This window comes from Carassius gibelio, chromosome B22, assembly GCF_023724105.1.
Source record: "Carassius gibelio isolate Cgi1373 ecotype wild population from Czech Republic chromosome B22, carGib1.2-hapl.c, whole genome shotgun sequence".
Classification (NCBI taxonomy): domain Eukaryota; kingdom Metazoa; phylum Chordata; class Actinopteri; order Cypriniformes; family Cyprinidae; genus Carassius; species Carassius gibelio.
The window spans coordinates 38,220,085-38,247,015 of NC_068417.1; the positions used below are offsets into that span (position 1 = coordinate 38,220,085).

Genomic DNA, 26,931 nt, shown 5'->3' on the forward strand with positions numbered 1-26,931 from the left:
TGTGACTCTTTGTTAAACAGGGGAAAGGCGAAATGACAACTTGGTGGCTGGAGGCAAAAAGAAGCCCCTCAGACCCTTTGTTCAGTGAAGACGAACCTTTGGGTCTTCCTGTTCCTGTTAGCAGTTAACTGATTATATATATATATATATATATATATATATATATATATATATATATATATATATATATATACACGGTCATGACAGAAACCTTAACAAATAAATAGAAATGTTTACCAGATATAGTAACTGACTAAAATGTATACTTACTGTTGGTGTATAAGCATGTGCTATTACATTTTATTGCTGCTATGCTGAAATATTGCTGCTGATATTGTTTCGTGTATTAGACAAGATGTTGTATATGTTGTGTTTGGAAGATTTAAAATGTCTTTGTCATACGAAAGGCAGGCGTGTTCGTAGAGGCAACTTTTCATTAAATATTTGTTATTTTATCTTCAACAGTGCAAAGGTTGTATTTTAAAGTATAATATTGCTGGAATAAAATATCCAAGCTGATTTGTCTGATGCAAGTGTTCTTATAAATGTTGAGTTTTGCGGTGATAAACTATATTTTAGCCCTACGTTACTAAAACTATAACTATATTATAATAAACTACATTACTTTATTACAGAAACTAACCTATTTTAGTGTTTATCCCCTGCATTGACTGCGACGACGCCTATTGGTGGATATTCTGCATGAGCTCAGCCAATGACAGGCCCTCGTTTTCGTTGCATGGTAACGCATTCGCTGTTGAGTGTTTTCGTTCAAGGTTGTGCTGCAGGAGCCTGCATCAATGTAACGACGTGCCACAATAGGACACTTTATTACGCAAATTATCTGGGAAAGATGTATCAATCCGTGCCGAATGTCGGGAAATGATGCTGACAAACCTCACGAGTGCTCTTGAATGCCAAAAGATACGCGGTAAGTGAACCTCTGGTGGTTTGCAACTCAAATATCTCATTTGTTAACCACGACATCTAAATGATATTCTGAAACGCTTTTATGGCGCATGATCCTCATGCACTTTTTTTTGTGTAAATTCGGCAGAAATCCTTTTGTTCACCTTAACCTACTTTATATCTGATCATGGTGTGCTCTAGGTGTGTAAACTGTAGCTTTATCACGGATTTTTATATTTTAATTCGTTTTTTAGTGGAATATGCATTTATACACTGTCTCAGTACTCACTTATTTAGAATGAATTTTTATTATCCATGTATTTATTCATTCACGCATTCATTTATTTATTGTATAGTTATAAAGTTTCATAGCTGTTTGCAATCTGCATGCACTGTCATTTGGTAAACTGTCATTCAAAAATGTACTCATTTTTTCTGATAGAGCTGTAGTAAAAAACACCTATAAAAATAAATATGAAAATTTATTCATATTAACATCGTGCCCTATTTTTGCTTTATTTTAATTTTTTTGTTTTGTTTTACCACACTCATTGACAAATCGGAATTAAATTTAGGATTTTATAGTTTCCAATTAATGGAATAGTAAAATCTAATTTTAAAAAACAGTGGAAATGACTGTACACTGTAAAAAAAATAGAGCCTTTTTAATTGCCATTGATGGTTCCATGGATCATTTCCATTCCACAAAACAAGTCTTTATAGTGCAAAGGGGTTCTTTAGATTTTTTTAATGTTCTTCACACTTAGAACAGTTCTTTTAATTTTATGAACGGTTCACTGAAAGGTTATTAGAGAACCCAAAATGGTTCTTCTATGGCATCACAGCAGAAAAAAAAAATTAAAAATAAACTCCTAATTTTCTGTTTATTAATAGTTAATAAGGTAGGATTAGGTATTGGGAAGGATTAGGGATGTATAATATGGTGATGCACAATATGTGCTTTATAAGTACTAAAAACAGCCAGTATGTTAATAATACAGGCATGCTAATAAGCAACTATATAACCTTAAACATATATAGTGAGATTTAGTAGCTAAGCTATAGTGTTACCATTTTTCTCCTTTGTGGAGCTTGACAAATGTAGTAACATTTGAGTGCTAAGGTTGAGTAAATAACATATCATTAACAATCATTAACATTTGCATTTGGCATATTATTCAAGTTTTCAGCACATGGGTGAAGAAAATAAGAGATTCTAGCTGGCGCTCCAGATAACCAAAGTCTCTTGGGGAAAGGGAAAGATTACGCGACTCAAAATACCGTGGAAAGTTATTTTAAGAACAGGTCCCCATCTAACCTAATTTAGAGCAGTATTCCATTTCACTCAGAACCAGTACCACATGTACTTGAGACAAATCTTTACAGTGCATCTTCTGATTATGCATTATTTTAACTATTATTCTAACTATTTATGTTTATATTTCTTGTACTTTTTTTTAGAACATATAGGCATTACTGACTACAATGTCTCCTTCAAGACTCTACACGGCATCTGTCACGCCTCCTTTGCCTTTAAGCTCTTTCAACGTCTCAAGCAACTTCTGCACGGAAGAGAATGTCTCTGAGTGCATTCTATACATCAATCAGGTAGGTGGACTTTTATTTTTTATTTTTTTGCAACTTGTCTTTTGAACATACTTCAATCTCAAATTGTTGATGGACTTGCCACTCTTTCCATTCACAGGAGTTGTTGTCCCTGTGTTTTCCACCAATTTTCCAAAACTCAGACAGCATTAGTGATCTGGATGCTGTGGTTGCCCTAAACAACATATATGACTTGCTTCAGCTCCACCGTCGAGCTGTTGGAATGATGGAGGAGCTGGAGGTGGAGCAGCTCAAGTCCAGCAGTGACCTCCACTACCAACATCTCACCAACTCCAGGCTAAAGGTGTGGCTTTTTAATCACACTTTTATTTTTTATTACATTTATTACATTATTACTATGAATTTTCACTGTTTTGCAGGACCAGCTTGAACTTTCGAAAAAGGAAAACATGCGCTTGCATGAGCGAGAGCGTCAGCTGGAAACAAATGTAAAGACTTTGCAAAATTGCCTAAAAGATACAAAAGAAGAGGTATGAAAAATGACAGAGTAAGCTCTGATGTCATATACAGTTTTTTTTTTTTTTATCATAAATGCTTTTTACTTTAATAGGTACAACGGCTGCAGGGTATCATTGCAAGTCGTGCCACACAGTACAACCATGACATTAAGAGAAGAGAAAGGGAGCACAACAGAGTAAAAGAGCGCCTCAATCAACTACTCATTGCCAAAAAGGAAAATAAACAAGGTAATATGTATTATTTCGAAGGGGTCATGACACGCGAAATCTAATTTGCCTTGATCTTTTGGCATATAAGAGGTCTTCGTAGCATTAAAACATCCTGGAAGTTTCATATCTCCAGCATTTATTTAATAAAGCTCCAAAAATGTCTTTTTGGAACTGAGGTGTAAGCTGACATCACCTGGGCACAAACATTTGCATAAACACTGCCTCCAGAGCAACGCATCGACGAATAGTCATCTTCTCACCATATGTCCCACCCACTAGCATTCAGTCGGTTAAAGGGATAGTTCACTAAAAAATGAAAATCTGATGTTTATCTGCTTACCCCCAGGGCATCCAAGATGTAGGTAAATTTGTTTCTTCAGTAGAACACAAACCAAGATGTTTAACTAAAACCGTTGCAGTCTATTAGTCTTATAATGTAAGTGGATGGGAATCAAGGCTTAAACATACAATATAAAAATACAAATAAAATGTACACAAACAAAACCAAATTAAACCCTGCGGCTTGTGACGATACATTGATGTGTAAAGACACAAAGCGATCGGTCTGTGCAAGAAACTGAACCGTGTTTATTAGGGGTGTAACGGTGCGTGTATTCATACCGGACTGTTTCGGTACAGGGCTTTCGGTACGGTGCACGTGTGCACCGAATGACCGAATGCAATATTTTGTGTGTGGAACATAGGTACATTTTCGTGTTTCCACATGAACATATTAAGTGGCGGAAGTCTCTGCGTTCAGCGCAAATCCCACCCTGCAGCTGATTCTAAAGTTTTCAAAAGCTAGCACGCGAGTGTGAACATCACTACAACTAGGAAAAAAACGACCATAATTCAAACGCAGCTCCCTTCGGCATTTAAACAGATCTTTGCTCTTAATTCAGATTGGGCCAATGCAATAACGAAATCTGAGCAGGTCTAAAAACAATGGAGTAATAATACATTTTGTCTTTGGACTGTCTAATGGATAATTATAAAGTTCACAGGAATAGTGTTTATGTGAATTATTTTGTAACAAAGTCATTTCCATCTCATTTAATCAGATGCATCTGTTCTGAATGACAGTGTTTATGCTGATATACACTCAAAACCAGTGAAGTTCACTTTTGACTTTATTTGCATAAGGAAACAATTAACCCAAAAAGGAAAATGTGTAATTATTTAGTGACCCTAATATCATTTCAAAATCTTTTGCAAATAATTTCTGCTTTGTATTAGGAATGGAAGTTTTGAATTATGTTGGAAGGTCTGATGGTAGGAGATGTCTTTGGAAAACCGGAAAAACTGAATCCAGGTAAAAGAAAATCAGTTTGGTTGTTAGTTGGCATTTTAATTATTATATTTATAGTTCCCATTCACTATAATATCATATGACAACTTTAAACATTTTTTTTATATAGACACGAGGGAGATATGTACAAAACTCTTCTTAATGAATTTGATAACCGTCAGAGGGAGCTAATGGTGGAAAACATAGAGCTGAAGAAGGTGCTTCAGCAAGTAAAACGAGAAATGGTGGGGGTTTTAAATTCAAAGAAGATGAGCCAAGAGGAAGAGAAGCAAAGCAATGATATGGATCAGGTACAGTATGACTGTCATGTCCATAACAACCATTTGATGATACAGCTCATAATTGATTGTGTTTGCTAATGATTGTGTTTGCTAATGGTTCAGTCAACTCTGCAGACAAATTCTGATGAAGATGAACTTTTGAAAGGACATCATGAGATGTCATGTGATCATGCTCGGGAGAAACTCACCAACAGCATTCGTCAGCAGTGGAGGAAACTCAAGCACCATGTTGAGAGATTAGACAGCCAAGGTAAAGGATACCATTCATATACTTTTTAAGGCAAACAGAAATTAGTTTATCACTGTCTTTTACTTTATTTCTTGAGCAGCCTTATCACCTAATGCACAGAACGTTACCCATTAGACACACAAAACTGTTGTAAAAATAAAAATACAGTGAAAGGTGTTGTATTTTGTGTTGAAGCATCCATGGTGCAAGATGGAGACAGTGAAGAGGTGATCTCCAAACAACTTCATGAAGAGGAGATGGAGAGGCTCAAACTAGAAATCCAGCAGTGTAAAGAGTTCATTCAGACTCAACAGCAACTTCTCCAAGTAAGTACAGGCACGGTTTCCTTAAAGGGATAGTTCAGCCAAAAATGAAAATTATGTAATTAATGACTCACCAAACCTGTAGGACCTTTGTTCATCTTCGGAACACAGTTTAAGATATTTTAGATTTAGTTCGAGGGCTCTCAGTCCATCCATTGAAGCTGTGTGTACGGTCTACTGTTCATGTCCAGAAAGGTAAGAAAAACATCATCAAAGTAGTCCATGTGACATCAGAGGGTCAGTTAGAATTTGTTGAACAACTTGATAATGAAAGTTTAAAAGTTGTTTGAAAGTTGTTGTTTTTAGTCGAGTAGTCGACTTCAATGCTCTGCCATGACGCTTTAAGCTTGACGTCGACTAGTTGCCTGTCCTGTAGAGGGCACAACAGGATAAATCTTTGAAAGACCACATTTATGCTCCATTTCCAAACAGTTAAAATAACAAATACATACATACTGTGGAAGCACTCCACATGCATGTGTGATTATATTACTGGATGCTCGAAATTGAATGGGAGAACGCACATTCTAAACAGCTGATTGTGCAGGTAAGTTAATCGCTGTTCTAATCTAATGCACTACTGCACTGTAACACACACACACACAGACATGCTACAGAAAGTAGCTCGTACATCATGTGGAGATCGCTCGCACACAGAACCATTCAGCGCAGAAACGTACGGTCAGCACTGTTCTGTGATTTCTCAACAAAATAGCAACGACCCAGAGACAAAAGAACTGATAAAAATGAGCTGTTATAGGAACGATAACCATGTACGCAGAGCTCTGTCATATGCCCTAGCTGTGCACAAGGTGTTTTTCACAACTCCAAGCTTATGTTCATTAATGACGTCATCGGCGACTAGTCAACTTCGACTCGACTTTCAACACATAACAGTCGACTTAAAAAAAAAATCACTAGTCGTTCAACCCCTATTGTTTTTAAAGACTTTCATACTTACCTGGGAAGTCACATATGTCTAGGGTTGGGTATCGAAAACCGGCTCCATTTTAGAACCGGTTCCAAATTTCTAAGAACCGGGTATTCGATAAGAGCCAGTACCCAAAAGACAGAACATCAGAACACCAGCATCCCAAGCTGGTCCCAGCATGCAAAACATACCTTATGCTGGTCCACCAGAACACCTGCTCACCATGCTGGGGACCAGAAAACTAGCAACCAGCATCTCATACTAAGGACCAGCAGCCAGCATCCCATGCTGGGGACCAGCAAACGATGGTGTAATTGTCTAAATATAAAGTAAGTAAATAATTCACTCACTCAGATATCACTGCTTTGTGTCACGTCAAAATAAAACTTGAAATGGCCTGGAAACGTGATGACTGTGTCAGTTAGTGAGTATTCAGCTTGATGAAATTCAAGATGTATTTTTGTGTCTGTGACAGTGTTTACAGGGCTTTTATGATGGTGACCTGAAAATAAGTTGACTTAAAAAGAACAGCTCACGAATAAAAAACAGAGTGTCTTTTTACCCAAAGTGCAAATAGGGTGCCTTGTTGGCAGAGGCTATTTACACTTACTCCGTCCATCAATGTAAGATTACTACAAAAGACGATAGTTTAGTAACAGCTTCAGTGGTGTAGATGGTTTGCTGCGATTGACCCGGGTTAGATTCCACCTTTTGACCAACTTTTTTTTTGGGGGATGGAGCGAGGCCAGTGGAGTGTATGGAAATGAGCGACAACTGCTTGTCCCACCGGTCTTGAGTCCTAGAGAGGAGATTGGAAGGATACAAAAGAGTAGCAACGACAGTGAAGGACGAGAGAGGATCAGTCCTGGACTTTATTTTGTGTTTGGTTTTTGTTTGTGCGTGGCAGTCGTCCGCGAAGGGCTGTCATGCTGTTTTGTCTTTATTTTATTATTAAAGTCTGATTTCATTGTCCGCCGGTTCCCGCCTCCTTCTTCCCGTGATTAAGAAGTTTTTTAAATTGTTACATGCATATTGTTCTACAGTGTACTACAGTACGAAGGTGTAGATGATTTCCACTTTTTAAAATCGTGTCTTTTTTGGGTGAACCATCACTTTAAAATCACAAGCAAACACAAGGAGACATGCTTTCTTACACTTTTAAAGATAACACTTGCAAAAGGGGTTTGCCAGAGTAATTTTTTTTGTGTGAAACCCCCCCCCCCCCCTTTTTTTTATAATACAAAAATTCTGATTTCATTATAAAGAACCTTTGTGCAGTAGAAAGATTTTGTGATTGCTAAAGATTCTCCATTGAACCATTAATGTCAGTAAAGAACCTTTATTTCTAAAGGCCAGTTCACACCACATCGACAGATGCAGAACAACGGCAACAGCTGACCGAGTACAGTACATCACTTCCAAGATCCAACAATGTTCAATCGGCAAAAGCAAGTGCTAACTAATGTTAGCATACACCAAAAGGCACACCGATCCGACAAAATCTGAAGAACGTGTCTGTAATATGAATATTGTTTTACTTTTTACAGCAACAGCTCAACACTCCCTGTGATGAGGAGACTGCAGCTGTTCTGAATGACTCTTACATGCTGGAAGAGAAGGAACGCTTGAAAGAAGAGTGGAAAGTGTTTGAAGAACAGAGGAAAAATTTTGAAATGGAAAGGAGAAATTTCACAGAGGCTGCCATCAGATTGGGCCACGAGGTTTTGGCTTATAATTGGCTTTAATGCATTTCTGAATTAAGCTCTTAATTATCCTGATTTTAATCATCAAATTTTTCTTTTTCTCTTCAGAGGAAATGTTTTGAGGATGATCGTGCAATGTGGATCAAACATCAGTTTCTTAACACAACATTTGCAGACCAGATGAAACCACAAAGTCGAATGGCTGATGAATTTTCAAAGCGTGAGTGATAAGTTTATCCTTCTTGCTAGCTTAATTTCTCTTTGAAATAAAACTAATCTTGATGATTTTTTTATTTATTTCCTGATTTTGTCAGATTCTGGTCGTGAAGAAAAGCTCATTTCAATTTCTGGTAAAGTGAGCAAATCTCATCTGTAATCCCATCCATGGAACTGCTTGCAGATGAACCTACTTTTTTTTTTTCAACACCAGAGGAGAGATACCAGGAACCAATATGAATGTGAATGAAGTCTGCAAGTATCTTTATGAAGAACTTTTAGCATATGTACATGAATATTAAAGGTGTGGTTGATTGTTATTTCACTCTTTTAACTTTAGGCATAAACAATATCTGCAAAGTTACAGCACTGTGCAGACGTAGACACTGTCTTTTAAAATTCTGGCAGTTCAGTGCCTACAAATATGGCTCGTAGGGACTACACTGAACCTCTTCCCGGGTTGGTGACATCACAAACCCATGCATTTACATAAACCCTTCTCCCGGGAATATGCAACAAAGGGGTGAGGCCGTGCTGCGCTTCTTTACAGAAGAGGAAGAGTTGCTGGCATGTTGTTAAAACTAGGGGTGCACCAAAAAATCTATTCATATATGAATCACAAAATATATGAAATATGAAACTGATTCACAAGTTTCAATATCAATTTTCTAAAGCAGCAAAATTCAAAAATTTATCCTCTGCATTTCTTTCTCTCTATAACCTGACTCAGATAATCAGCTTATCACGATCCTTTTCACTAATATTATCTGGGTTTCAATGGGCTCAAATTGACAAGCATTATTGATGACTCCATTGTTTACAATACAACTGGGAGTGCATTCTAAGGTGAGGGGTGTGAATTTTCTAGATGTGTACTAGGCAGTTGAGTGAATCACAACACACTGGGACGGCCAGCCAATCTCAGCCAATTGTGTATTTTTGAGGAAGGGGTTTCGTAAAAGAAGGAAATCATCAGAGCATTCATAGGAGAAAGGACATAGTAGTGCAGAATAAAGGTAAATTATGTTTTTTTTTTCTTTTCTTTTTCGAAGCAACACATGTTAGGGTGCTTTCACACCTGGCCCATTGTTTAAGAACCTGGTGCATTTACCCTTAGCTCAGAACAAGGCAATCACGCATGGATCCATGTCAAAACAATTGGTCCAAGATCACCTGAACGATGTGGTCTTGGCTCAATTGAAAATGGAGCGGTTCGGTTGTAGTGAAAAATCAATCCGGTCCAATGGACCAGGCTATATTGTAATGTATAATGGGTAATCACATAAGTTCCATGAAAAACAGTAGAATGTCTGTGGGTGAGCACGTCTTCGTCATTCAAAATCAAAGCGCCCCTTTTCATTTTATAATGCCGTCTTATTGCTCTTTGTAAGTAGTTGCATTTTAACAATGTTTTCCCGACAAATCCTGGACTAATTCTTGTCTAAATTAATAAAACGAGAGCTCTCTCTCTCTCTCCATATATATATATATATATATATATATATATATTCAATAAGCCCCTGAAGCTGTAGAAGTTCCATCAAAGCTGGTTCCATCTGGTTAGCATAATTCCGGAAAATAAACTGTGGAACTTTAAACAATGAGAGGACAGTTTACTTGCACATGATTTGTATTTACAATTTTGGTCCATTTAGAAATGTTGCCGTGTGAAAGCAAACCGCACCTTTAATAAAAAGCAACATTGTTATAATTTGAATCCCTGTTTTGGAACAAAGCAATCGATCTACATGTTTGAAAGCACCCTTAGTCTGCACCCTGTAAACACAATCAAGCCTAGAAAAAAAGCAGTCAACCGCCCCTTTAAATAGAGTCTTGTGTCAATTTGTGATTGGGTTATAAGAATAATGGCTACTAAATCTTATGAGCATCTATTTTTTTTAGAATTCTATGTTTTAAAAGCATTGTTTAAATATCATCATATAGATTGATTATTGATTATCATCAATATCTTTCTGGAAAAATTTTTAGTAACTTATTTTTTTTGTTAATGAATATATTGTATATTAAGGACCCTTCAATCTAAATAGTAAATAATAATGCATTTTAATCTAGGTCAAATGGTTTGTCCACTGATTACATTGTGCTTTTGCATTTGAACCTAAATTTCATGTAATGTTTTTTTTTTTTTTTTTGTCACTTATCATTGTACACCAACATGCACCATCATTGTTTACATCAACTCCTAAACCAAAGTTTTCTTGTTGCATGTGGAAAGAGTGCATAATAAGGTTATATATTAATTAATATAGTCATTAATATAGTCAAGTTATCATACTTAAATATGCTAAGAACCTATTATAAAATTAATGGATTTTAGATATAAAACAATGCTAATAATGCTAAGAAATAAGCTTATAAAGTTGCAGTGCTATGGTATAATACTCTATATGCAGTGTTTCAAAATGCTTTATTCAAATAAAGAAAGTAACTTGTGGAATAATTAGTTTCATATTTTTATATATAAAACAACAACAACAGGGTAATAGTACAACTATTTTCACAGGGTTCTAACTGCAAAGAAAAAAAGTTTAAATTGATTACATTTAACGTTTTCACATATGATGTTTTATTAAAGGTCCCACTTTGTTAAAATTGAAATTTCCTGGCTTTTTTCATGATAACTGAGGTCTAGGGGGCTATACTACCATATACGTTTTAAATCCACAGTCAAATGCACACAGCCTGCATAAAGTAGCTGTGCCTTTTCACGAGCCATTGTGACTTGCGTAAAAATGTGAAGCCAGAACTACTCGTGTTGCAAACTCGTGTTGCAAACCTGATGCTGACGTGTTATTTTTTTACAGTCTATGGTTTCCACAAAACTCTTGCATTCTGTGTGCATCCTTGCACAGTTACCACAAGTACACCTTTTATGGTGTAACATTGTAAAATAAGGTAAAAAAGTAACTTGTAACTAATTGTAAAGTAAATTGTAGCACGTCAACTACTGTGTCAGTAGAAAAGCAATAGTTACAGGTGCATCTCAATAAATTAGACTGTCGTGGAGGTGCATCTCAATAAATTAGAATGTCGTGGAAAAGTTCATTTCAGTAATTCAACTCAAATTAAATAAAATCAATGTACACAGACTGAAGTAATTTAAAGGGTTAGTTCGCCCAAAAAGGAAATTATGTCATTAATAACTCACCCTTATGCTGTTCCAAACATGTAAGGCCTCCTTTTATCCTCGGAACACAGTAAGATATTTTAGATTTAGTCCGAGAGCTCTCAGTCCCTCCATTGAAGCTGTGTGTACGGTATACTGTCCATGTCCAGAAAGGTAAGAAAAACATCATCAAAGTAGTCCATGTGACATCAGAGGGTCCGTTGGAATTTTTTGAAACATCGAAAATACATTTTGGTCCAAAAATAGCAAAAATTACGACTTTATTCAGCATTGTCTTCTCTTCCGTGTCTGTGTGAGAGGGAGTTCAAATCAAAGCAGCTGGATTTCCGGTTCGCGAACGAATAATTCAGTTCACCAAATTGAACTGAATCATTTTAAACAGTTCGCATCTCTAATACGCATTAATCCACAAATGACTTAAGCTGTTAACTTTTTTAATGTGGCTGACACTCCCTCTGAGTTCAAACAAACCAATATCCCGGAGTAATTCATGTACTCAAACAGTACATTGACTGAACTGCTGTGATGAACACCGAGCCGAGCCAGATAACGAACAATAGACTGACTCGTTCACGAGTGAAGAACCGGTTGCATCTGTGTTCGGATCACCAGTAGTTCTTTGGGACAGTTCGATTCAATAAACCGGTTGAAGAAAACGGTTCACCAGTTCTTTTGCGCTCAACGTAATGGCGTCATTGGCGATGATTGCCCTTGATTCAAGCCTTCGGTTTACCCGCACCCATAACACTAGCACAGAATCAGTTCAGAATCAATCACCAAAAGAATCAGTTCAGTTCAGACGCTCTGTGTGTCACGCTGAATCACACATGCGCAGTATCATCAGCTCATCGGTTCACGAATCGGACACGTCTGACAGAAACGGTTCTTCACTCGTGAACGAGTCAGTCTATTGTTCGTTATCTGGCTCGGCTCGGTGTTCATCACAGCAGTTCAGTCAATGTACTGTTTGAGTAAATGAATTACTCTGGGATATTGGTTTGTTTGAACTCAGAGGGAGTGTCAGCCACATTAAAAAAGTTAACCGCTTAAGTCATTTGTGGATTATTGCGTATTAGAGATGCGAACCGTATAAAACGATTCAGTTCGATTTGGTGAACTGAATGATTCGTTCGCGAACCGGAAATCCAGCTGCTTTGATTTGAACTCTCTCTCACACAGACACGGAAGAGAAGACAATGCTGAATAAAGTCGTAGTTTTTTTTGCTATTTTTGGACCAAAATGTATTTTCGATGCTTCAGCAAATTCTAACTGACCCTCTGATGTCACATGGACTACTTTGATGATGTTTTTCTTACCTTTCTGGACATGGACAGTATACCGTACACACAGCTTCAATGGAGGGACTGAGAGCTCTCGGACTAAATCTGAAATATCTTAAATTGTGTTCCGAAGATAAAAGGAGGCCTTACATGTTTGGAACAGCATAAGGGTGAGTTATTAATGACATAATTTTCATTTTTGGACGAACTGACCCTTTAAGTCTTTGTATTGTATTTATTGTGATGATTTTGGCTCACATTTAACAAAAACCCACCATTTCACCAAATTCATCTCAACAAATTAGAATATAGTGAAATGCCAATCAACTAATCAACTCAAAACACCTGCAAAGGTTTCCTGAGCCTTCAAAATGGTCTCTCAGTTTGGTTCACTAGGCTACACAATCATGGGGAAGACTGCTGATCTGACAGTTGTCCAGAAGACAATCACTGACACCCTTCACAAGGAGGGTAATCCACAAGCATTAATTTCACAAGGAATTCACTTTACAAGGAATGGACTGAGACTGGGGTCAAGGCATGAAGAGCCACCACACAAAGATGTGTCAAGGAATTTGCTAAACAACGTCAGAGGTGTCTTGCCTGTGCTTAAGAGAAGAAGAACTGTTGTCCAGTGGTCCAAAGTCCTCTTTTCAAATGAGAGCAAGTTTTGTATTTCATTTGGAAACCAAGGTCCTAGAGTTTGGAGGAAATGTGGAGAAGCTCATAGCCCAAGTTGCTTGAAATCTAGTGTGAAGTTCCAAAGTCTGTGATGATTTGGGGTCCAATGTCATCTGCTGGTGTTGGTCCATTGTGTTTTTTGAAAACCAAGTCACTGCACCTGTTAACCAATAAATTTTGGAGCACTCCATGCTTCCTCCTGCTGACCAGCTTTTCGAAGATGCTGATTTCATTTTACAGTAGGATTTGGCACCTGCCCACACTGCCAAAATCACCAAAAGTTGGTTAAATTACCATTTTTTGTTGGTGTGCTTGACTGGACAGCCAACTCACCAGACCTGAACCCCATAGAAAAAACCCCATCGTTCAGTCTGAAGGTCTGGCAATGTGAGACTAAAAACCTTGTCCCAAAAAGTTTTTCGATACATTTTTGGACACAGGAGGACCAACTCTCATCAAAGAGCATTCGATTGAGACATAAATAGAGAGATGTTGGATTTAAAAATTGAGAAGATGAATTTGGAAGCGAGGGTTTACAAGATCACAATGTGAGTGATCACAATCACAATGCACAATGGCAGATGATAGAATCCAGGATCAACCCGTGTTCATGTACCGCAGGGTATGATTAAATATAATTACTGGTTGGTGTACACTGGTGCATGTTGGCTGCCAATGTCCTCCTTGAGAATTAAAGGGTTAGTTCACCGAAAAATTTTAATGAACAACTCACCCTCATGTTGTTCCAAACTCGTAAGATCTCTGTTCATCTTTGGAACACAGTTTAAGATATTTTAGATTTAGTCCGAGACCACACAAGTAACAGGCACTGTTGTTGAAACAAAGTTACCATACTTTACAGAAAATGATCTATTTTACAGATAAGACTTGAACCACTCTAAAACAGCCCCACTAATTCCAATTAAATGGTATAAGTGCTTTATTGTCACGGATTGGCCAGGTTCCTCCACCACAATCACCCAGCGATCACAGTCACCTGAGTTCTGACAATACACACCTGCACTCCATCAGCCACTCTGCTTTATAAGCACACCCCACGCACCTCTCACTGTCCGGGCTCGTTTGTTCGAAGCGGACTCATAGTGCTTCTCTTTGCGAGTGTCACTAATCAAATGTTCTTGTGTTTACTTACCAGTAGTTGCTGAAAATCCCAGTCTGTCAAGATCCTTTCTCCAGGAGTGTGCGAGCCTAAATCCAGTCAGCCCTGTCAGTGGTGTGTGTGTGTGTGTGCCATCAGTCTGTCATCCTCCACAACCCCAGTCCAAACCCATCCTGGCAAGCGCTTTTCGCTGTTCCTACTACGGAAAGAACTGTCATCCATTCACGGGTCGAACTCAAGGATTCCTCACACTAGAACTGTGACACTCACCCATTCCTCCACATCCATTCATTCTGCCACCCAGCTGTTCAAAATAAACCACCTTCACTATTGTTTACCTGGTTGTCCATCTGCTTCCTTAACAGAAGCCCGGACCTAAAACGACAGCAAAACAGCATGAGTGTTCCAGATCCCTTCCAAGAGGTGGTGGATTCTTTGAAGAGGGTATTAACATCCTCTCCTACCATCATGCCTCCTGCACCACCGGCACCACCACCACCAAGCACTTCTCCGGCCACCGCATCTTCCAGTCCCATGGCCCGACCGGCGCGGCGGAGGAGTGCAATGTTTTTTTGCTTCAATGCTCCCTTATATTCACGATGCAACCAACTCTATATCCTCCGCCCATCTGAAGCCGCCAGCCCTCCAGAACCAGAACCCATGATCATTGAATCTGGCAAAATTACCGCTGCTGAGCGACAGAGGAGGCTGACCCGGGGTCTGTGTATGTATTGTGGAGCCAGTGGACATGTTCGGTTGAACTGTCCAATCCGTCCCATACGAACATCAGTGAGTGTTTTCCATACTGATGATGAAAAAATGCATCCTCTCACTGTTTGTGTCCAGTTAACCACCCACACATCCTCTGTTTAAGTTCACACTATCATCGACTCTGGGTCAGCAGGAAAAATTTCATCTCGGGGACCCTCTGTCACCAGCTCCAGCTCCGTACCAAAGCCTCGTCTAGTATTTACCAGATCCAACCCATAACCAAGTTCATCACTGCACGTCCACGTATTCACCGGAAATGTGAGACCATTACACTTCAAATCGGAGCCTTACACCAGGAAGATATTCAGCTGCTGGTTCTGGAGATGTCATACTTGGGCGGTCGTTGCTAGTGAAGCATGATCCCATCATCTCTTGGGGCTCCGGGGAAGTGATGAAGTGGGGCAAGGAATGCTCACCAAGATGTTTCCCGATTCTTCCTCAACCGATTCCGAATCCTATACCTGTCAATCTCACGTCAGTCGAAAGTCCACTCAATAAACAGTTCATGAAGATTCCTGACATCTACTCATCTTTTCAAGACATCTTCTGCCCCAAGAGAGCTTCCCAGCTACCATCTCATCGGCCATGGGACTGCGCCATTGACCTGATTCCAAATGCTCCGTTGCCCAGAGGAAAGATCTACCCGTTGTCACTTCCAGAGACCAAGGCCATGGAGGACTATATTCAGGAGGCTCTCAGTCAAGGGTATATTTGTCATTCTACATCCCCTGCAACATCCAGTTTCTTTTTTGTGGCCAAAAAGGATGGAGGGCTATGGCCATGCATTGATTACTGAACCCTTAACCAAAGCACCATCAAATCCAAATATCCCCTTCCTTTTGGCCCTGCGGCCCTCGAACAACTTAGATCTACTACCATCTTCACTAAGTTGGACCTCCGCAGCGCATACAATCTGGTGAGAATACGTGAAGGGGATGGATGGAAGACCGCTTTTGTGACCCCAACTGGTCACTATGAATATCTGGTTATGCCCTGTGGTTTAGTCAACGCCCCTTCCGTTTTCCAAAACTTCATACACAAAGTCCTCTGGGAGTTTCTGCATCGCTTCATGGTCGTTTATATAGATGACATTAGAGCCCTGCACAGGCCTCAAATCTAGGCCCAAGCCCGGCCCTGGCCCGAGACGCTCAGGCCCTAGCCCGACCCGTGTCCGACAGCTCATCAGAATTATCAGCCCGAGTCCGACACGAGCCCGTGTTTTTATTTATTTATTTATTTATTTTATTACACAGCGGGAGCCTGCCCTATTTGCAACGATTAAAAAAGGTGGCAGTTTTGTGTTATGTTTCTTTTCATTTCTTTATCAAGTTAATTTAGAAAAATGTTTGGAGCATTTAAAAAAAAAAAAGTACGATTAACGTTAAACAGCCGAGCCGACAGCGAGTAGCCTAAAACATGTTTAATCAATTAAGCCTCTCAATAAAACTACAATAAAATCCATATATAAAACACTTACATCACACAGACAGTTAGTTTAATAAATGTTTGTTTATTAAACCACAGTGAGTAAAAAAAAAAAAAAAATTGAAATACTGAGGCAGGCTCGCAACAGCGCTCGCAAACGAAATGAGAAATAGCCTACAATCTAAACAAAAAAATTAATTAAATATTAATCTTACCTCAAAAATGAAAAGTTAGAACAGTCTCTTACAGAGCATCGTGGAGAAAAAGAATAGCCTCCAGAGAGGAAGGTTTTAACCCAGTCCTCCTCTCTTCTATCACTCTTCCCGCTGTGCTTGAAGACACGTTCGCTGCTGCTGCTGACGGGACACTAAACACATAGCGAGCCAGTCTTGACAGTTGCGGTAGCAGGGTCTCATGCTGTTTACATTTACATTACTTTAGAGGCCTATAATAGCTACTACTACAATAAGTAGATATAAGTGAAGTGTAATCGTGGGTCGCGCTGACGGAAAAGCGCGCGTGCGTGCGTGCGCAAGACTGTAATGTCAGTATGTCAGTTTAATTATAACTGGTTGAATTATCAGATTATGAAAGTTATGAGGTTATGAAATGTCTTTCTATGTTTGTTTTTCTATCGGCGGCGTCAACTTCTCATTTTTTTATGTAATGTCTAAAAATATAAATAGAAGGATAACCCAAAAAAGGCCCGAGGCCCGGCCCGCATGTGAGCTATAACGTGAAAATTGGCCCGAAGCCCGGCCCTAGGGGCATAAATAAGTCGGGGCCCGACAGGGGGTCCGCATGGATGAGAGGAAGGGGGCTGCAGTCACTACCTGGCCAGAACCGACCACGGTTAAAGAACTCCAGAATTTCCTTGGATTCACCAACTTTTGCAGACGTTTCACTCAGCTGTTCAAAATAAACCACCTTCACTATTGCTTACCTGGTTGTCCGTCTGCTTCCTTAACATTCATAAGAATCAAGTGATCTATTGTGTCAAAAGTTTCACTTTAGTACAATAAAATTAGAACTGCATTACATGCAAATGTAGACCTTTTTTGTGTTTTTGTATTAAAGTACGCAAAAACAGTTAGCCATTTTGGTATGTACGTTAACATTGACTACTATTAGCCAGATATACCTTGCTGAGGCACAATTACAATATGAATTTCAAATTCCATTGCCTGTCCACTCAGGATACCTTGAATCAGTGCCCCAAGCACATCTTTTTAATTTTTTTTGTAGTGTAAACCCCATCAAACTAATAAGAGCTTAGGATCTACCAATGTTTTTCTACGGTGCTAAAATTTAAAGACGTCTGAGTTCCAGTCCTCATGCAACTGCCACTGGCTCATCTGTGTTCAAGAGGAGGGCTTACCAAAAGGTCAGTTGTGCAAAGGAGATTTATGGATAAAAAATTCTCAGGATTAACACTTCCTGTCTTAATGTAAACCTAGGTTTTCTTGCTTTGCTCATGGCTCTTGAAAATACCAATCAATGTCTTTGATTTTTTTTTTTTTTTTTTTTGGTAGTCTGAGAACTGCCATCCTTCTTTTAATTGTTATTGCTCTAGTATTGCTCTATTATCTAGTATGTGTTCCAATATATATTTCTTATTAGAATAGAAAATAATTATTATTCAATTATTTTAAGTTTCTCCAAAATGCCATTCCACCTGTATATTCACATTATTTAACAATCAGTAAGCAATGCTAGAATTTACTGTGAAGTGAAAACAATTGGCAACTCATTAACTTGCAGGGTTTTATTAGTGTCACATCACAGAGTGGTAAAATTAAATTGTGAAAAACCAATCTATCACGTGTAAGTACAGCACACATTTTCTTAAACATAAAATGTAATTCTTCATATTCTTCCTTTATTTATTTCTGAATTTAAGAGTGAATGTCCTCATCGATTTGAATGGAAAAAGATCCATCTGGATTGATGGGAATGGCATAGGGGAGTGGAATACCCATTCTTGACAGTGTCATCTAGAGCAGGAGGATGAAAATTTATTAGTAGTGTTTTTCATCTCAGTCATAATTTGAAGGAAAATTATTTTACCTCTGGAATCCTTGCAATGACATTCAAGGACCTCTGAGTTGGCAAGGCTGCAGTAATTTCAATCTCTTTCTCACTGTTCGTTACTCTTTCAAGTCTGAATCCCGCCTGGAAAGCCGCCATGGGGATGTGTTTGGACATTCTAATTGTGACAGGATACACAGAGAAGAGTAGAAAATGAAATGAGTGCCATTTTCTACACGACACATTAGTTATTCTGTTCCGATGAACCTTACTTTTTAGCATAGCTGGTGACAGTAATCGGCAGCCTCTCCCATTCCAGCTCTAAACGTGCAGCAGGGAATTCACCCAGTACACCAGCCTCAGCTTTAGCAGTGACTGCATACTGCTGGCACTCTGGACCCCAAGCAAGCTTGGCCTGAAAAACAGAGTTATGCTTAAACCTGAGAAGAAATTGTTCCCTACAATTAATCACACTTCAACACTTACAGTCATTTTGTGCTTGCTCAGCAGAACACTATCAACACAGATCTTCAGGTTGTCATTTTCAGCGATGGAAGAAACAACAATTTGCACTCTTGCAGTTGGTTTGTCAAAGTAAGCAGCAAGTTGGTAGCCCAGCAGTTTGTGGTCAACTCTCACAGCACGGGCAACGACAGCAAAAACAGGAGAAACTGAATTTCCGAGGAACTTAGCCTGTTAGCATAGACCATACAGATATGATTATATTTTAGTTAGAGTTTTGTGTTATTATGACCAAACAAATTAGACTAATTGATTCACCTGTTTCTGGATACGCTCAAAGCTAGATCCGGAACTTCCACTGCTAACTTTCTTTGAGTCACCATGGGGTGCCAAATACTGCAAGCAAAATAATGTTTTAAACATAATAAGAATCTGATATAAAGAAACTATATTGTTGACAAAAATATTTTCAGTAGTTACCCTATCTTTGTGGAATTTCCCAAAAGCCTCCATGATGGTGGCAGTCTGAAAATAAATAAAGTATTCAGTGCAAATGAATATACAGATTAATGACACATCATGATCTCCTTTGTCCTCACCTTGGTCACACGAGACCTGGACCCTGAGGAGCTTGAACTGCTGCTGCTTCTGCTGCTACTGCTGCTGCTACTCCTACTGCTGCTACTGCGGCTGCTGCTGCTGCTGCTTCCAGAAGAGTTCCTGTTTTTATCTTCAGTCTCCAGGATGCCCTTCAGTTTCAACAGGAAAGCCTTTCCTTCTGCAGTCTCCTCATCAATGAGACTGATTTGCTTAAGGAGCCTCTCGGCAGCTCTAGGACCAACTTGGACTTCAATCTCCAGTCTTTCAACTGCAGGACCTTCCGCTATAGCCAAAGCAACAGACCCTTAATTATCATTTTATTTGAAAATTATTGAGTTTCATGAATGTAATAAATTCTGTAAGTATACCTCTTGCCACTGTAGCACGGGCTGAGTGTTGTCCAATAATGTAGAACAGAGGAGTATTTCTGAAGAAAGCAGCATTGCGAGAGTGCACCTCAACGCATCCCTTGATTTCAATGTATGGGACAGCAAGACAGAGAGTCTTGTCATATGGAGCAGGAGCTTTCCCAGGAACTTCATTGGAATTCTCAGATGACTGTAAAGAAGTAAGTTAGAAGTAAGAAGTAAGAAGTTCTTACAATATGACGCAAATGAATAATCCACATAACTGACACAATTAAATTGCATGTGTGTTCAAAGTTTACCATATATTCAGCAGATGTCTGGGATTTCTGCACAGCCAACTCAGATACTAAAGGAACAATCCTCTCAGCAGAAGGCTCTTCAATGTTTCTGACCACAGCAAGAGTCTCAAAGCTGTGAGAACAAAAAGAAGGTGACTTGCATTTCACTTTTAAGAAACAATATGTATTAATAATTGGTTCAAAACTTTTTCTTCACTGGCATCACTAAGTTTCAATACCTCAGAGCAGCGATATGTTCAGGAACCTCAACAGGCAGAGCCTCCACCTTGTAGTAGCCCTTGAGAATGTCTGCTCTTGCAGCCACTTTTCCAGGAGCAATTGTACGGATTTTTCCTCTCGCCATAACAGCAGCTTGGATCAAGGCAGTGTTCACTCCCATCACAGCAAAGGTCTGGAGAGCAATACTGAAAGAATAAAGGAGATTGTTTGTAAAGGGATTGTTATGTGCATTATATCTCATGTCTATGAATGTAGCTGTAAAAGTGTACCTTGGTCTAGCTTCAGCCTGGAGTTGAATATCAGTCTTCTTCAGCTGCTCAAGAGTCATGGTCTCAATCTCCTCAGGGAGAGGAGGTGTAATGGTGGCCTTAACTAAAAGGCAGAAAGGAGCCACATCAACATAAGTGGCGACCCCAACATATAAGAAGAAAAGGATTTAAGATTCTAAGAAAAAACATACCATTGACACTTGCAGCAGCAACGGCAGCAGTGTACAAACTAAACTCCATGGGCAAACCAACTGCTGTTGGCAAGATACGACGCACTTCAGCTGCAAGCAGAGGTTTGGCATACTGCCAGGCAATTCCTTCCTGCAAAGCTTTAAGAGCCGCCTTCAACATTTCACGTGATTTGGTTCCACTCACAATCTGGGGATAGTGTTAATGAGAATCTTATTTCTAATTATGATAATTATTTGTGAGAAAGATCTCAAAAATACATAGTAATGAAAGAGAAGAGATAAACTTCAACACAATACCGGTATAGCTTCTTCAATGATGGTCTTGTCAATCTTGACAAAAGCCACTTCTTGTCCAAGTAATTTGATGTAGGCTGAAGCCAATGGCTGATTGTTTGGTAAGTCTTTCCAATTTGTGAGCTTAAGGGGTAAAACATAAGTCATACACATTTTGCCTGTGTCATGTTTGTAATGTTGCTTATAAATATAAATTATAACATGCATTGGACATGAAAACATACTGCTCTCAGGGTGCGCTTAATCTTTGTGATATTGTCAACACTTTCATCAGCTGCAGGAGATTTCAGAAGAGCCTCCTGGATTCCTTCAGTTCTCACACCAATCTGTTTGAGATAAGGGATTGAGTGAAGGCTGAATTGTTTTTTTAAACCTTGAATCAGATTTTTTTTTACCTACCTCAAGAACATCAGCTGCAGCTCCAGCCAGATAAGCACGTGCTTTAGCTACAACAGCTCTGGGCAGGATGGTTGCAGCATCATTGATCATGTAGGCACTGCCAGCAGCTCCAACCATGAGTGAAGCTGCACAGAGACATAGGTAAGAATATCACTGATGCAGTATTTTATACATTTTAATAAACACCCAACACTTCATGTGTTAGCTTTCTTGAGAATTTAGCAAAACTTACTATGATAGAAGTCCAGCTGAAGGGCTCTGCTGAAACGGTAGCTAAGTCTGTCTAGCTTGCGGCTCATGAGCTTGATGGCAACATTAGCTGCACCAGAACTGAAATAAACAACCATTATTATAATGCTCACTTGAAATTATATATGAAATTTTTTATAAATGGTTTGCTTTTCTTACACAGCTGCCATATCAGGAGCAGTGATTCTGGTCAAGGACTTGATGTGGGAATAAGCAAAGCTCACAACATGCATGTTGGTTTCAGTCTTCAGAGCACCAGCAAGACTGGAGACAAGAGCCACTGATGGCTTGGCCTCAAACAACACAATACAAGCAACCATGCGCACTTCTGGGTGGAGAGCTCTATCCAACACAAGCTGCAGGGCCACTGGCTGAACCTGTGGCAAGAAACAAGGTCAGTTTATTATTGGGAGAAAATGGACCATTTACAATAATTCATTCATACAATGTCTGACACTTGCCAGTTTGGGTTCTTTCTTGGCAATGTTCCTCAGGGCCAAGATAGCATCAACATGGACTCTAAGGGGCAGAGATGTAGCTGCAGTTCTCAGTCCTGGCAGGAGCTTCATGATGGGTTTAAGACTAGCAGGGTGACCAGCATTGCCAAGAACTTTAAGAGCCAATGTGATTTCAGGAATGTCATTTTTAGAAGTTGCCTCTGCAGCAATATCATGAATGGGCTGAGGAGATTGAGGCACATACAATTAGAAAATCTGAAAAGGTAAATGAAAATCTGAAAAATCTGAAAAGGTAAAATGTAAGACTTGAATTGTTTACCCTGAGGAGCTCAGAAGAACAAGTGGGAACTGCAACACAGTGCCTGGCAATCATGGAACCATATCCAAGCATTACAACTTCACGGAGAGCTGGGACTTTGGCAATTTTCTCGTGTGTAGCCAAACTCTGTTCAGCAAGATAAAAAAAAAAATATTAATTTGAATTGGGCAAGATTTGAAGAACGGCATTTTGAGTATAGTTAGATTTACTCACAGCTGTCAATTGCATTGTTTCCAGATCAGCAGTGACCATGTGCAAAGCAACCACAAGAGCCTGAATGAACTCTGGAAGGGTAAGTTCACCAGCCAAGAACTTCTCCTTGATGAATTTTACAATGACTGGTGTGCCAACAGAAGGAAGAGCATCCAGGAGCCAGCGCCTAACAGAGTCATTGTTTAAAATGTAAATAAAAAATTTAAAATATCCCATTAATGTATTGCTGACAAATTGTACCTGTAAGCTGGTTTGTCCTTGAACTGAGCCCAGATAGCCTCAATGTTCTCCAGGGTGGAAACACGCAGGAGCTGGATGAGCTGAACAAACTTGAGTGGAGCGTCTTCATGGACCATGTCCACGTTGTTTGCAACAAGGTGCTTAAGGATCTCGATAATCTAGAAGAAAGTAAGAGCTAGTCTCAGTTGATTTCTTCAGTGTGGATCAAAGGCTTTGACTCTGAGATAGTTAAAGTAATACCTGGGCTGGAGCATCACTGATCTTCATTAGATGAATGGGGGTCTGAAGAATCTCAGTTGCAAACTCATATTGCAGGGATCCACGGGCCAAGTAATCAGCTTTGATTGGAGCAACAGGGGTCTTCTCAATCTCAACAAAAGCCAAGGTTTGTCTGAAACAAATAATTATTTTTGAAAGTCAACATAATGAAATGTGTTGGGCATATTGTCAGTTCGTATTCATCACAAAGGATCAGTCATACTTTGCTTCCATTTGGGCAGCACCATGAATCTCATTGAAGGGTGAAAACTGATGCACTTCCTCAACTGTTGCTTCAGCGATTAGTACACCAGCGGACGCCGGCTTCATGATGTAATTATAAGTTGCAGTTTCTATCAGACTCTTGATTCTCTGTTGAGCGAAAATTATGTGATGAATTTAACATTAAAAAAATTATATTGTTGAGGAAATATTTCAAGTCATTCCAGTCTTGTTCATACCTCTGTGCATTCATGACACCTCTCAGTGTATGCCAAACCAACGTCCTTCATGATTCTCTCCTGGCAGTGGCTCAGATCCTTAGACTTGGTTACGGTAATGTGGTTGGCCTTTGGATCCTCACTGATGACATAGTGGGTCCTGCACACTCCCTGAGCTCCAGCCTTGAAGGATGAGTCAAAAAATAAGATTGCAGAACTCAAAAAGGCTTTCTTAATGCCTTTATAAATGTATTTAGGATTACTTTCTCACCTCTTGCAGCTCATAGATGTTCTGGGTCTTCTTGAGGTTGAGCTGAAGGATGTTGAGGATACCTCTGTGTAAGTTCAATACAGTAGGGGAGACTCCTGCAGGGGCAAATACCTTTCCAACCACACCATTAGCATACTCAAACTTGATGGGAATCTGAAGCTGAGCAGCCAATGCTGAGGTGAGCTTAGTGGCAGGAAAAAAGGGATCCTTGGGCCAAATACCAGCGTACTCGTAGATTACAGGTTCCATGAGCTGTAAGGGGATATTTTTCATTTAAATGAGGGCATTTTTGCTTTTAACATCCAATGATGGCATACGTTTTGTTGTTGTTTTCTTTAAATGTGAAAATCTTACAATTTCTACAGTTCTAAATCATTACCTTCATCAGAAAGGTGTTCTCTGTCACAGCACTGAGGTGGACCTTGCTGTTGACCTTTATACCTGCTCTGGCCAAACCTTCTTGAGGAAGACCGCCCAAGAGTAGAGCCTCATACTTGTACACATAGGTCTTATCAGGGGCAAACTCAGGGACTGAAAAAGGGTAGAGTATTTTTTATTTAAGTCTGTTGTTATGACCATTAAGTTTAAGCAGTAATGCAGTGTAAATTAACACTTACAAACTCAGTTTTCAAGTCATATTACTTACCAAGGTTGATCTGTTGACTTGCTGAAAAGAAAGAAAACAAGAAAGAAAACAAATTATTGGTGTGTATATATGTATATATATATATATATTAGGGGTGTAACGATACGCGTATTCGTATTGAACCGTTCGGTACGACGCTTTCGGTTCGGTACGCGGTACGCATTATGTATACCGAACGGTTCGTTGGAGTAATTAATTATATTTGAAAAAAAAAAAAGAGAGAGAAAGAAATATAATGATATGCGTTCAACAAGGTAGCCCAATAACCCAAACAACGTAACAGGCAACGCCCCTGACACTCCCGAAGAAGAAAAAAACACCATCTTATATGTTTATGTTAGGCTACTCAGCAGGCGCTCGCTCACTCAGTACGCGCTGAAGGCTCGTTGCAAAATAGCCAATGCGTTTAACAGACAAGAAATGAGAAGATCCTCCAATAACCAACAGGTCTGGTGTTGCACTTTGGATTCCCTTTAAGCTATAATGGTGATGGCAAGAGAGTGGTGGATAAATAAACAACGGTATGTCGCATCTGCAACATGACAGGGTACACCAGCGGGATTACAAAAAAAAAAAAAAACAGCGGGAATATCTGGGATATATGCGTCAGTACTATCTGGGAAAAGGAGAAACATGCACGCAGCAAACTATCCCTGCAGCATTTAGACACTATAGCTTACAGGGAATCCAACCCAAACACCAGACCTGTTGGTTATTTTAGGATCTTATATTTCTGGTCTGTTAAATGCATTAGACATTTTGCAACGAGCCTTCAGCGCGTGCTGAGTGAGCGAGCGCCTTAGGGGCCGTTCACATATCGTGCCTAAAAACGCATGGAAAACGCTAAGCGCGTCTTTCTCCTGAGGCGTCTGTCTTTGCTAAGCAACAATGACGTGCTCTCTCCATGAGACGCGGAAATTTCAGCAAAGGATAAATGGATTTGCAGCTCTAAAAATCGCTTGCAGTAGCTCTGCTACTGAATTTATTTCAAAATTGCAATCCATATACAACTATGATCAGCTGTTCCTTCATCTTGGCTGAGCTCTCAACGTTGTTACGGGAAAGGATGAAGCTGATTGGTTCGTTCTTGTCACATGACCCGCGGTGCGCTTGCGGCATTCTGAAAAGTTGAGATGTTTTTACATTTTGCTGTATCTAAAACGTATCGAACCGAACCGAACCGGACCGTGACATCAGTGTATCGTATCGAACCGAACCGTGAATTTTGTGAACCGTTACACCCCTAATATATATATATATATATATATATATATATATATATATATATAGAAAGAGAGAGAGTCATTTCAAGAGGTTCTATTTTTTTATAAGTATAAAGAGATAAAATAAGAAAAATATATATACAGTATAAATATATTTTGACTTACCCACAAGGGCCACAGTCAGGGCAAGCACAAGAGCTCTCATGGCTGATGGTTTGTAAAGAACACTTCAGAGAAATAGACCTTTTATAGTGGTTTCTTGCTGACCAAGTATTAAAATTAATTATTGACCGATGTCTTTAACTGCATATCAAATTACACAAGAAAAAAAACGTGTCAACTTACTTTAACATAAATATTAGTCAAGAGATTAGGTTAACCTGGCCTGACATAGTGACGTTCTTCATGCCTACGTTGACTTTTATATTCAAATAGTAATAATATAATATAATAATAATTTTTTCCAGTTTTGTCATACACATAAAACAATGCTGAATCAACAAAAATACAGTTTTTATTAATAGTTAGCTATGGAGTAAGCTATAACACAGAAAACTAAATTTTTATTGTACTTTGCTATACAAATATTATATTTTGTTAACAGACCTGGCTTGAGGGCCAATATAAGATATCAGTTCCAGGTTAGGTTACCCTGGCCCTCAATCTAAAAAAAACTGTTAAAGTCCATATTAGTTTATTTATTTTAATGTAAGACTGCAAAACATTGGATGAACTTTGTAACTAGATGTGGTGTGATCTGTGGACAGTTTTATGATGGATAAATCAAGTTACTTTTATTAAACCCGTTAAGAAATTGTATTATTGTGAATGTTAGTGTAGCAGTAGACTTCATTACCATTGAGC

General features: G+C 39.1%; 3 protein-coding genes across 6 annotated transcripts in view; 2 read left to right on the forward strand and 1 right to left on the reverse strand.

Moving 5' to 3' along the window:
• The window catches only part of LOC127986885 (atrial natriuretic peptide receptor 2-like), a 17,645-nt gene extending 17,126 nt beyond the window's left edge, over window positions 1-519 (forward strand). The window contains exon 23 of the mRNA XM_052589142.1: window positions 21-519. Coding sequence (XP_052445102.1) covers window positions 21-128 — 108 coding nt within the window. The 3' untranslated portion in view covers window positions 129-519. The remainder of the gene's footprint in view (window positions 1-20) is intronic.
• On the forward strand, window positions 215-17,733 carry LOC127987419 (afadin- and alpha-actinin-binding protein-like). 4 transcript variants are annotated; one of them, XR_008161200.1, is made up of 14 exons: window positions 215-931; window positions 2,371-2,517; window positions 2,615-2,818; window positions 2,895-3,005; window positions 3,086-3,221; window positions 4,440-4,515; window positions 4,622-4,802; window positions 4,896-5,043; window positions 5,218-5,348; window positions 7,824-7,997; window positions 8,088-8,199; window positions 8,294-8,437; window positions 14,462-14,539; window positions 14,791-17,733. XR_008161200.1 is itself a non-coding variant. In XM_052589736.1 (12 exons), exons 2-12 carry the CDS (start codon window positions 2,395-2,397, stop codon window positions 8,353-8,355), a joined length of 1,458 nt encoding a protein of 485 aa, XP_052445696.1. In that variant the 5' UTR covers window positions 215-931; window positions 2,371-2,394; the 3' UTR covers window positions 8,356-10,656. The 4 variants fall into 4 exon arrangements, 2 of the variants coding, with proteins under 2 accessions (XP_052445696.1, XP_052445697.1); XR_008161199.1 differs by having other exon boundaries at window positions 14,462-17,733; XM_052589736.1 differs by lacking the exons at window positions 14,462-14,539; window positions 14,791-17,733 and having other exon boundaries at window positions 8,294-10,656.
• A 638-nt stretch (window positions 17,734-18,371) lies between these two features.
• LOC127987417 (vitellogenin) lies at window positions 18,372-26,370 on the reverse strand. The gene is made up of 28 exons (XM_052589734.1): window positions 26,233-26,370; window positions 24,845-24,865; window positions 24,578-24,729; window positions 24,199-24,450; window positions 23,949-24,110; window positions 23,711-23,859; window positions 23,470-23,620; window positions 23,230-23,387; window positions 22,990-23,155; window positions 22,777-22,902; window positions 22,461-22,679; window positions 22,159-22,376; window positions 21,983-22,080; window positions 21,751-21,875; window positions 21,576-21,677; window positions 21,355-21,474; window positions 21,058-21,244; window positions 20,867-20,969; window positions 20,597-20,782; window positions 20,379-20,490; window positions 20,080-20,269; window positions 19,711-19,994; window positions 19,592-19,636; window positions 19,430-19,507; window positions 19,136-19,342; window positions 18,922-19,064; window positions 18,689-18,827; window positions 18,372-18,615 (listed from the first exon to the last, which is right to left on the reverse strand). Exons 1-28 carry the CDS (start codon window positions 26,270-26,272, stop codon window positions 18,517-18,519), a joined length of 4,032 nt encoding a protein of 1,343 aa, XP_052445694.1. The 5' UTR covers window positions 26,273-26,370; the 3' UTR covers window positions 18,372-18,516.
• Window positions 26,371-26,931: the final 561 nt, after the last annotated feature.